At 37.0% G+C, this 12,683-nt stretch overlaps 1 protein-coding gene across 1 annotated transcript in view; it reads right to left on the bottom strand.

The window, feature by feature from the left end:
• Positions 1–1,498: 1,498 nt before the first annotated feature.
• Positions 1,499–12,683, bottom strand: part of LOC127232295 (UDP-glucuronosyltransferase 2A2) — a 29,580-nt gene continuing 18,395 nt past the window's right edge. Inside the window, exons 3-7 of the mRNA XM_051198336.1 lie at positions 7,597–7,745; positions 6,259–6,390; positions 4,936–5,023; positions 4,185–4,404; positions 1,499–1,778 (exon numbers count right to left, since the gene is read on the bottom strand). Coding sequence (XP_051054293.1) covers positions 1,499–1,778; positions 4,185–4,404; positions 4,936–5,023; positions 6,259–6,390; positions 7,597–7,745 — 869 coding nt within the window. The remainder of the gene's footprint in view (positions 1,779–4,184; positions 4,405–4,935; positions 5,024–6,258; positions 6,391–7,596; positions 7,746–12,683) is intronic.

Raw genomic sequence — 12,683 nt, 5'->3', positions numbered from 1 at the left:
TTCTTTTACTGTGTGTTATAATTGGAGAAAAGGTACAAACACCTCTAGTTATGTTTTTCACATCTCAGCATTTCCATTATTAAAGTAGCTAGGAGTGAAAATTAATTAACATGAGGTCAAATGTGGATGATTTGTAGCCACCAGAGAGAGCTGTTCTATCTAGCCAGACAGAGTGACACCTGCAGAGTCTTAGCTCATTCTTAGACATCCTTGAGCTGCTCCTTTGAGGCATGTTTGGGACAGGAGGATGGGTCTAATTGCTGGTTGTGGGTCAGGATGTCTCCATTGTTATGGGAATGGTGCTTAAATGTAGGTCTATCATGATGAGCAAACCTTAGCCTTCTAGCATCCTAAATGTTGCTGGTGTCTAACAGGCCTGGGTGGTGCACTACTTACCTTTGGAGGTAGCGCTCCTTAGCTGAAATCTCCTTTGTGTTATTCAATGCTCCCTGAGCAAATCTATTAGTAAATCCATTCTAGCATCAGTTTTATCACTCCAGGCCTCTTCTATATCAATATAAGTGTTCTATCCCTTAATTTAGACATCTGTCAGTAAATCTGATAAATTAATATGTACTTACAGTTACATCTAAATTATAAGATTAAGTTTATAGAAAATGGAGACTGGAAAATAGTACAGTGATCTCAGCATAAGTATTTATTTTTGCAGAAAATAAAACGTCATTATCAATAGTCATATAGATTATGAGCAATACAATTATTATTTATAATGGATTAACAGAGAACTATCAAAAGCACTTTAAGTTAAAGTTTAAGAAATTGCTAAAATTTTTCAGTATTACTTAGGTTTTGACTTTTTCCAGAAGTAACCTTTCAGATAGTGTTGGCATTGATTAGCTGAGAGAAAATAAACAAACAATGGCTTGGTTCATCCCTTCATTTGTCAGAGACAATGTCTAAAACCTTTCACTGGAGAACATAAAGATATATATTTCAGTGAACAGCAGGAGAATAGACAGACCATCATAATTTTAAGATGCTAACAGTTTTATTTACTTTTCCTATTGTACAGTGCTGTCACAATTCTGAGTTCATCATTTAATGTCCATGACATCAGAGAATCACAAAAGCTGATCGTTATTTAAAAAGAAAAAGATGAATCTTCTCACAGTACACTAATCCCTGTAGTAATGTGACCCTAGTGATCCTTAAATAAAATTCAATATACTCTGTGTGCCTTACCATGGATTCAAAATGCTATCAGTAATCACCTTGTTTATATTTTTTAATGACATCCTGAAAAGAACATATTTAAATCAATAGTGCTAGGACTGTCACTGAAATATCAAGGGAGAGATGATGCACTTTCAGGAGAATGATTGGATTGCATACTAGAATTTACCTGCAGGTTAGGTTAGGAGATGCTTGAAAATGGGATGGGGATGGGTGATGGGCAGCTCCAGGTGCCTCTAAGTACTAGGACTACTCCATTCAGTTCTTTAGCAAACTCGGAGACCTTTGTTGTCTTTACCTTGATCTAGTCCCTTTTTTTCTTTTTTCCCATCTTAACAAACTTTTGAAATACAAACAAAAAAGATTTTGCAACCAAGAATATAGCAGATGCCACACAAGCCAACAGGAACCCAATCACATCCAGCGAGTGGTACTGAAACCAACTGAGGTCGTGTGCTGCCACACGCAGGTGTTTGGCTCCTTTGTGGCGCATGACAAACTCAATCCAGAAGACGGCTCGGTCCAGGGGCTTCACTGGCTGATCATGGTGAATTCTTGATAGTCTCATGGCATTTTCTTTATAACTTGAAGAAATGCACAAACGGACATTTTTAAAAAAGTGATACATGTTTAACTAATAGATTTTTTTATTGTAAGAACAGTTTCTAGAGACGTAACAGTTTTAACTTTTCTCCAGAGCCAGGCGGGCCAGCCAGGGATATGTATGTATGCATGTATGTATGTATATATGTATTATCTAAAAACAACAAATAACTCCCCCTTAAAAAAATAGAATATCAAGTAGAGAACTAATTATATGGAACACAACATACTTTTTCTCATGGAGTTTCTCAGTAATGAGTCAAGAATTAATAAATTTCACTTATGTTTGATCATAGCATGAACTTCCAGAGTATGTTCATGGAGATGAGGAAAGTAATGTGGTTTGGAAAGGGATGTCCTGTCGCTTCGAAGACATCCATTGTGCTTGGGAAATGTGAGTGGAGTTGGGTGTCCAAGAGCCCCTGTAAGGGCTTATTCACATACGTTCTTTGTGCTCAATAGTGGAGGAGCTGTGAGCAGATGTTGGCTGGTAGGCAAGGACAGATCAGTTCTCTTTAAAGGTTTGGCTCCTCGAGTGTTAACAATGATCCAGTGGGTAAACCCAAACACAGGAGTATGTGCACAGTGCAAATTGAACTCAGTAGGTTATTAAAAAAAATCAGATAAGAATTGGGAAGGGGTGGATCTGGGAAGAGTTTGGGTAGGAATACGAGATGGGTATCATCAAAATATAAAATTCTCAAGGAATAAAAATATGATATTAAAATATTGACTCGTTTTATATTGCATTGAACTACAGTCACTTAAATATAGTAGTTTACATGTTTATTCCAACGGATTTTAAGTAAATGTTTTTTTATTCATAAATCAAATTTTTGGATAATATTTTCAATAGACACTTTAAGTATAAAAATTGCATATGTTTGAGTAAAAACATTTTTATTAATTCCAAAAAACTGTAATTTTTATTATAAATAAGGCAGAATAGTTAAAGACCATATTCACATACTATTTCACATTGTAGTAGCAATGTAGTACGACTGTCAAAATATTCTAAATAATTAACATCACTATCATTCAAACATTAATATATAATCTTTCATACTTTAAAAAAAATTGAAATTAGAGAGTAGGATGTAATCCACAGTGCTTGTGATTTTAGGTAATGTAAGTAGTGGCATTAGGCTTAGAGTTCATGTGATGTTTCAAATAACATGTATTTTAGTATTTAGGTAGATTTTTCTGACAGTAGTTGTGATTCTATTTTCTTGTATAAGTGGCTTTATTATTTGTTCATTAATTTTTATTTATTATTTTCTTATTTTACATATTGATCCAAGTTCTCTCTCCCTCCCATTCTCCCATGACCCCTCCCCCTCCCATTCCCTACCTACTCCCCAGGGAGGGTGAGGCCTTCCAGGAGGGATCATCAAAATCTATCAAGTCATTTTGGGTAGGTTCTAGGCCCTCCCTCGTGTTTCTAGGCTAAGGGAGTATCTCTCCATGGGGCATGTGCTCCCAAAGTCCTTTCCTGCACAGGGGGTACATCCTGGTTCCGCTGTTGGAAGTCTGATAGAGTACCCAGGCCTTTTAACTGAGACCCACCTTCATGGGGTCTGGGTGGGTCCTATGCTGGTTTCCCAGCTATCAGACTGGGGTCCCCTTGTTCAGATAAGCTGCCTTTGTGGATTTCTGCAGCCTGGTCTTGATCCCCCCCCTTTTTTTTTTTAAATCACTCCTCCCTCTCTGCAACAGGATTTCAGGAGTTTGGCTCAGTGATTAGCTGGCATAAGTGGTTTTTAAAATCCAGCATAAAGTATAGTGACCATTCTGTGCAGTTGAGCTGAAAAGAATCATAGACTTTCCCACTTTAACATTTAATAAAATGAGCCAAGTTACCAGCAATTAAAATGGTGTAGTTGAATAGACTGGAAGGTCAACATTTATGAAAGATAAAAGCTCTTACTAAGAATTACTGATATTTCTAACCCAAATTCTGTTCCTGAATTAAGAGTTTTATAGTGTTTAGGCAATTACAAAATACTCAGAAGTAAATGTTAATATTAATGATTGGTCATACTGTGTTAATTGTTATGCTTGCATGATTAATACTGAGCACATTATCACTTCCATTTTATATATGCTGAATGGTTTATAATGCACAACATCTTATTTATACCTATAAGATAAATATTACATAGAAATACATGCTAATAATATTATATTTGGAAGAGATAGTGACTAAATATTTAAAGCAGATTTATTTTCAACTTTTAGGATAGTTGAAAATTAAAGAAGCTGTGTTTACATTTGTCTCTGGTTACTTGAGGTTAAATCAAATTTAAAAGTCTGAAATTTTGGACATATTCCAAAATCATGGACATTGTGACCATGACAGACAGTGCTTTCCAACCTTCAACACTTACGATGGGTCGTTGATGACTGTTCTCAGAGCATTGAGGAGATCTTCACTTGCCATTGTGTTCAGGTTCACTTCCAGGGCAGCTCCCTTGGCCTTCATGTGAGCGATGTTGTCAGGCTGATCGGCAAACATGGGGAGTCCCACCATAGGGATCCCGTGGTAAATGGCTTCATAGATACCATTTGTTCCACCATGAGTGATAAAGGCTCTGGTTTTGGGATGTCCTATTTTGAGGACAAAGGAAGGAATGAGTATAGATTTCAGGCTAATTAGTTGACAGAAATTCAGAAGTAGAAGGGACAAAGTGTTAGAGTATAAACCAATATTTTGTATAAATATTGAGCGTATGAGACATTGCTACTCCAGAAAACTATACTCCCAGAGAAAGGGGAAATTAACTCTCCTTCACTGTCTGTGAAAGTGTTACTGAGGTGGTAATGTCTTGCATCTGATGCAAACTTGAGGACTGATGAGATTCTTTAGATTTAGATTCTTTAGAAACTGTGGATCCATACAATTTAATTACACCTGTCTTACATCTGGAGATGAAGGGCTGCACCGTGTAGCCCAGCAGTGGAGTATTTGCTTTGTATGTATTCTGTCCTAAGAGTCAATACTCAGTACTACCACAAAGAAAAAATTGAAGTGATATTTGAAAGTTTAAAATTATCAGATACTTTCAACTGACTCGATGCTAAGCAATTGCTTAATTTGTTTCTTGTCTACAAGGACTTAATCTGGTCCCAGAATCTTACCAAGAAGATCATTTTGGGGAATCCAGTCAAATAGCCTTGTATTGGATCCTAATGTGGCTGGTGTCTTCCCCTTGTATCGCCACAAAACCTGTGAAAGACAATGTGTGGTAGAACATTATTTTAACGTGTGTTGCTTTTGTTTATGTTATGAAACATTTGTTTAATGATACAAAGATATGTGACTCTTGTTTCTGTTGCATTTGTTTAACTCTGTGAAGCTGTGTTACTGTGCCTGTCTTAAACACCTGGTGGTCCTAATAAAAAGTTGAACAACCGGCCAATAGTAAGGCAGGGGCAAGGATAGGCAGGGTTAGCAGGTAGGTGCTTCCCAATGACCGATCTTAGCTTCTGGTTTGGAGGCCAGCGTTTGTTTACCATCATCACTTCTTTCTTTCCCTTCATAGTTTTTCATTTTTTTCCTTCTTCTCTTCTTCTATGTTTTCTTTTTACCATTTTATATCTATCTCAATGCCTATACCATTCTTTCACTTTTTGTTTGATTTGATCTGATATTTTTGAGAGAGAGCTAGATAGGTCTTGCCTATAAATCACTTTTTAAAAACCTGTATTTGGAGTAATGAGACAAGTTTTTAATTTCAAAATGAGAAAGACTGAAAGAGACAAGTATACACACAAAAGTCACAAACTTTGAGATGCCTATCATCATAATACCTTTATACAATCATATGGATACTAATCAGTACATGACTTGTTCTAGATTATTCTCTGAATAGGAATGAATAGCAACTTGATTTGAAGAATTAAAATTATAAATTATAAAGTTAACTGAGTACCATAAAGTATAAAAAGCATCATATTTTAAAATAATATTTGAATTTGGTTTTACAACTATAGAATATTTGATTTAGAAAGAACAATGGACTTTAGACTTATAGTTGTAACACCTATATTTTCATGTGGTCTTCATGAGATTCAGAAACTTGGAGTATAGTTTTTAGTACAATTTTTTCAAAGGGTGTATACGCTCTTTTCAAAATCATGCTAGTAAATCAAATTTCAAAAATTCTGTGGCAGTCATCCCAGGCCAAATGACTTTAGAAGAGGCCTAATGTTTTCTTCTCTATCATGTTAGTAGAATATGACTATATAAATCAATATTTTCACAGTAACTGGATAGTAAGGCAAATGACAAATATGTCTAAAAACATCATTTTTATGTTCCATCCCTAATTATTGAAAGCTGACATTAGCTGTGTTCAGTAGCTGACAGGTTTCAACTTCTAACTGCAAGTACCACTACCAGTTGCACTCAACAGTCAGTCAGAAGCAGTTCTGGTCTCCAGGATCGAGGGCTGTACTGACCTTCTGAGGAATCTGGGCAAGGGCTGAGGCAATGAGACAGGCCTTTTCTTCTGTCAGGTTTTTGACCATTGACCCCAGAGAAAACACCACAACACCATGTTCTCCTGAGCTCTGGACAAATTCTTCCATTTCCTGCAAATATAACATTCTATTGACAATGTGTAAAATCATTAGGTGAGATTTTGTTCACTTGCAATTCTAGGTGTAAAACATGGAACTAATGGTCAAAGAAATTTTTATGTTTGTCTGTCCCATTCTATGTGAAACCAGATAGTAACTGTATGAGGAAATATGTTTCTGAAAAAGGCATAAAGTATATACAAGAACAAATACAAGTCTAGACGAGAGCAGGAAATAGGGGCAGCACCTCTCTTTCTAAGTTAACATGTAATTTACAAAGCTTAACTTAAAGAAAATAAATGTTTATTGAATTGGATAAACATAATTAATGCCAGAGGGCCAGGATTTTAAAATTATTATCATGTATGATGAACAAAATAATCCTAATATACTGATCATATAACTATTATAATATTTGTATCTGTCTTTCTATTTTAGTATTTTTACTTGATATAGAGTCTCAATCTGTAGTGAATGCTCTTTGTTGATCAAACACAATGTTTTCTAAAAGTCATTTAAAATATCCCTTTATCTCCTTAATGAGATTATGCTAAAACCTAAAATCAACATCATCATCATTATCACCATCATCAATCATCATCATCTTTAGTTCCTGGAGTTTTCATACTTGTCACTAATATGACAGTACAAGTCACCACAAAACTAAAGCCTGAGAACCCTGTCTCATTCTGCACAACCTCCACATGTGCCTTATCTTATTGATCAAACTCTAAACAATTCATCAGGATTTCTCATGAAGGCATCTTTCTCTATTAAGCAGCTGGGAAAGGGTCCCTGTACACAGTTGTATCTGGTACACAAGGACACTTCAGTAGTCCTCTTGGTTGTCCTTCTATAGTTACACTTTCCCATTCTCCTTTACAGTATCCACACTATAGAAACAAAGACATTTTCACACACCTTTACTCTCTTTTTAATCTTTATTGAAAATAGATTCTTCTTTCATACATATGTACCACAGTTTTCCTTCCCTCTATTCCTCCCAGCTCCCCATTGACTCCCTCTCCCCAAGATACACTCTAAGATTAAATTCTCACATCCAAATGATCAGAGCAACTGTGATGAGAGCAATAAATACACCTAACAGAGAGTAAAGCTACTCAGCAATATATCCCTGTTATTAAAGTTGTTGACCTTGAAGGAAAATGCAACTGTTGTATCATGCAACACCTAAGCTCTTACCCTTCACAGACTTACCTTGGGTAAAGGTTTTGCAGGTTTGCAGTGCAGTCCTCCCACAAACTCAAAATTAGGTAAATATGGACGAGGAAATTCAAAATCCCAATATGTTCGCATCAGCCAAATCTCAGCTTTCCCCATAGTCTCACATAATGTGGTGGGTCTTCCTGGAGAGTACATATAATATTGCATGGAGGAAATTAGAACTCAAGTTTGCTAAGTAAAAAGGTATCATACATTTCCTTATAAACTATCGGGAGAAAACTTATGTCATCTAGGATGCTTATCATGGCTATATTTTAAAAGAAAAGGACAGTGTGGAAAAGAGACACCCTTTAAAATAGCCACAAACAACATAAAGTATCTTGGGGTGATGCTTACCAAACAAGTGAAAGACCTATATAACAAGAACTTTGTGTCTTTAAAGAAAGAAATTAAAGAAGATACCAGAAAATGGAAAGATCTCCCATGCTCTTGCATGGTGTGTAGAAGACTGCAGATAGACTCATGTCTATCGCCATGCACAAAACTCAAGTCTAAATGGATCAAAGACATCAATATAAATCCAGCCACACTGAACCCCTTAGAAAAGAAAGTGGGTTGTACCCTTGAACAAATTGGTACAGGAGACTGCTTCCTGAACATAACTCCAATAGCTCAGAAACTGAGATTGACAATTAATAAATGGGACCTCCTAAAACTGAGAAGTTTCTGTAAGGCAAAGGACACAGTGGACAAGACCAAATGGCAGCTCACAGACTGGGAAAAGAGCTTCACCAATTCTACGTCTGACAGAGGGCTGATCTCCAAAATATACAGATAACTCAAGAGACTAGTCACCAAAACACCAAAAACAAACAAACAAACAAACAAAACAAAACAAAACAAAAAAACCTATTTAAAAATGGGGTACAGACCTGAAGAGAGAATTCCCAACAGAGGAAATAAAAAAGACTGAAAGACACTTAAGAAAGTGCTCAACATCCTTAACTATCAGAAAAATGCAAATCAAAACAACTCTGAGATACAATCTTACTCCTACCAGAATGGCTAAAATTAGAAACACCAATGATGTTTCTATGTTGGAGAGGATGTGGAGAGAGGGGAACACTCCTCCACTGCTGGTGGGAGTGTAAACTTGTATAGCCATTTTGGAGATCAGTATGGCAGTTCCTCAGGAAAATGGGAATCAGTCTACCACAGGAGCCAGCAATCCAACTCTTAGGCATATACCCAAATGATCCACATCCATGCAACAAAGTTATGTGCTCAACCATGTTCATAGCAGCATTACTTGTTATAGCAAATACCTGGAAGCAACCTAGATGCCTCTCAACTGAAGAATGGATAAAGAACATGTGGCACATTTACACAATGGAATACTACTCAGCAGAAAAAAAACAATGGAATCTTGAAGTTTGCAGGCAAATGGATGGAATTTGAGGAAACCATCCTGAATGAGGTAACCAAGTCATAAAAAGAGGAACATGGCTTTTAAACATAAAGTCTTTAGGCATAAATCATCAGCCTATAATTTACACTGCCAGAGAAACTAGGACATAAGGAGGATTCTAAGAGATTCATATAAGCTCCCTCACAGAAGGGGAAACGGACAAGATTTCCTGAGCATATTGAGAGTTTTGGGGGGCAGTGAGTGGAGAGGGAGCTAGGAGAAAGCGAAGGGGAGGAGAGTAAAGCACATGAAACTATGAAGATTGAGTCAGGGAAGGAATAGATGGGAGAAGAGAGAGAGAGACAGAGAGACAGAGACAGAGAGAGACCATAAAAGAGGGAGCCATTATAGGTTTGAAGAGAAAACTCACTCTAGAGAAATGTCCAGAGACCTAAAAGACTGACCCCACCTAACAATTTGAGCAATACTGGAAAGGCAACCATAAATGCCCTTCCCTGATAATGAGACTAACTTATCCACCATCATTGAGCCCTCATCTAGTAGCAGATGGGAACAGAAGCAAACACCTACAACTAAACACTGAGCTTAACTGGAATACAGATGTAGAGAGGGAGGACTTCAGAAACACAAGAGACTGCTGATCTGAACATGGAGGAGCCAATGGGCCCCCAGACTGATAGCTGGGAATCCAGCATTGGACCGACTTAGAACCCCTGAACATGGGTCTCAGCTAGAAGGCCTGGGCAGTCTAAGGAACTTCTGACAGTGGAACCAGGATGTATCCCTGGTGCACAAAAGGACTTTGGGGGCACATTCCCCATGGAGGGATACTCCCTTAACCTAGAGGCAGGAGGGAGGGCCTAGTCCCTACTTTAAATGACTTGACAGATTTAGATGCCCCTTCCTGGAAGGCATTACCCTACATGTGGAGTGTGGGTGTTGGTGGTGTGGGAGGAATGGAGGGAGGGAGGGAGAGGGAACTGGGATCGATATGTAAAATAAGAAAAATAAATAATATAAAAGAAAAATTAAATAAAAAAGAAAGGTAATACACAAGTGCCATTTCCTAACAATAAAGTAATAAAAATGTAAGTGTAGCTGCAACTGCAGATAAAATCCACAATGATTTCTTCTCCCTAATTAGTAACAAATGGTAAATTATTTATATTCTGTTAAGTACTTGTTACCTATCAGTTGTTCTCTAATCTCTATTATGCGCAATGTTATAATCTCATTTTCAGCATGATGTTAGAAGACTCTCATTCTGCAAATGATTTGTCACTGCTTTCTCAGTCTGAATGCCCTGATTAATTCTCTTTCAATATAATACACTTTGAAACATGAAATACAAATATAGGGATCACCAATATTTCTTTTTACACTTACTGTTTAGAAAAGTAGAGGAAATAAAAAAATATTAAATACTACTCTCAAGAGCTGTTTAGAGATGACTATGTTAAAATCTTAATAATAGGCAATTCTACACAAAGAAATCATTGCTGCAAGTGAGAAAAGAAACACTCAATGAAATTTTTTTTATATAAACCCACTGATCTTGTGCAGGAAGGGTAGGTATAATTTTAATGGTCATACTTTAATATTGTTTGGACACATGCAAGAATTCACACAGTCTGATGGCATTGTTAGGTAGCAAAGAATTAGTGGTCAAGGGTACTGAAATTAGAGTTTGCAGGCAGTGCATGAAAACTACCTCACACTTCCCACCAAAGTGTTTATATCCCTTTCTTACTTTATGCTATGTGTGCTTCTCCCAGCCCTCAGGACAAATTCAGTAGGTAACTTTCTTGTGCCTAGATTTAACAAGCAATTACAATAGTTGCTGAATTCTAAGTTAAATCAGCCATACATTGATCTTGGAGATGATACAGTTGGCAATGTATTTGTCTGTCAACAAGAGGCCCTGAACTTGTATTCTTTTTCTTTTCTTTTCTTTTTTAATTATTTATTTCTTTTTAATTTAAATTAGAAATAAACTTGTTTTACATGTCAATCCCAGTTCCTTCTCCCTCCATCCCTCCCTTGCTCTCCACTGGCACCCAACTCCATCCCCTTTCTGCTCCCCCAGGGAGGGTGTGGCTTTCCATGGGGGATCTTCAAAGTCTTTCACATCATTTGGAGCAGGATCTAGGTACTCCCCCAAGTGTCTAGGCTGAGGGAGTATCTCTTCTATATACAATGGGTTCCCAAAGTTCATTTGTATATTAGGGATAAATACTGATTCACTACCAGAGGCTCCATAGACCTCCCAGTCTTCCTAACTGACACCCACATTCAGGGGTCTGGGTCGGTCCTATTATGGTTTCCCAGCTATCAGTCAGGGTTCCATGAGCTACCTCTTGCTGAACTTGTATTCTTAAGCATTCTATAAAAAGCTGTCAGTAGTATTTATGTATTTAGGAATATTGTGGGTACAAACATATACATATATGTATGTTGTAATTAATGAAAAATAGGTCATGATTTTAAAAGAGATTAGAAAGGCATATATGGAAGGGATTTGAGGGGAAAAGGGGAAGCATGGAAATGATATAATAATATATTATTACAAAATAAGAGAAATATATTTGTAAAAGTCATAAACTATGCTAAGGTGAATTTAACAAGATATATAAAAATAGTTTACCACATAAAATCAATAATCAAACTATACCAAATTGACAAAATGAAGAATTGAAATATTGTGATATAAAAAGCGTTTTCTATTAAATTGATATTCACTTGTAGCTTTTATGCATTTTGATGATGTCTATTATATTTTGAGGTATCACAAGCATTCTGGTGAGAACTTCATATGTCCCAGTTGCTAGGAGAATAATATGTTGCATTTGTCCTGCTGCTTGCCAAAGTGGAAATGTTGGCATTGCACTCACAGCTAGTTCTGGAAGCTCACATAGTGAATCCTCAGTGACCTTGCTCTCATAGGGCACAGGGATTCTTTTGAACTTCAGTTCAGAACATTTGATGTGCTGTGATATGTGAAGATACTCTGGTAAGTCAGATCTGTCATCATTGCCTTCTATCAGTGAGCTCCTAGAGGAGAGGCTTTTAGTTTGAGCCAATGGCTCATATCCTAAATGCATTCCAGGACCTTGTCATAGAAACCATCATCAATACTACAAAACCAGAGCAGAAGGACAGCTGAGCCACAGAGGAGCCACAGCAGAGCCACAGCAGAAGGACAGATCAGACATAGCAGAGCCATAACAGACCCACAAAAACAGAATTGTCATGGTCACTTTTGAGAAATTATGTTGTGTCTGCAGAAGTTGAGTGTTTATTCACTTGAAGTGGCAATTTAAATGTCAAGCAAGTGAAATATTAACTTTCGGAGTTATAAAACCACAAAAAGGAGAGGAATATGTTAATTATTTGTGGCACAATAAACAAATGACACAGAGACAGATACTGAGGTTCAAGCTTCAAGCTGAAGATCAGAAAAGCAAAGCATCCAGCCATTATCTTACCTCTACCTCAGCTCAGATCAAAGGTGAGATCCTCAAACAGCTCCTCAAATTCACTCAGACTAGAGACTTCAATGTCTTTGTATCCTCAATGCGACTGGAGAATGAATGCTTTCTCTGAAACCCTGTTCCTGTCTTAAATGCTTCTCATGAGTCTGGATTAAAGGCCTGTGATCCCAGTGTTGAGATCATCTTTGTGTGAGCTGTTT

The sequence above is a fragment of the Phodopus roborovskii genome, unplaced genomic scaffold, assembly GCF_943737965.1.
Source record: "Phodopus roborovskii unplaced genomic scaffold, PHOROB, whole genome shotgun sequence".
NCBI lineage: Eukaryota > Metazoa > Chordata > Mammalia > Rodentia > Cricetidae > Phodopus > Phodopus roborovskii.
The sequence above is the reverse complement of the archived record's forward strand: the minus strand, read 5'-3'. Positions and strand labels throughout refer to the sequence as shown.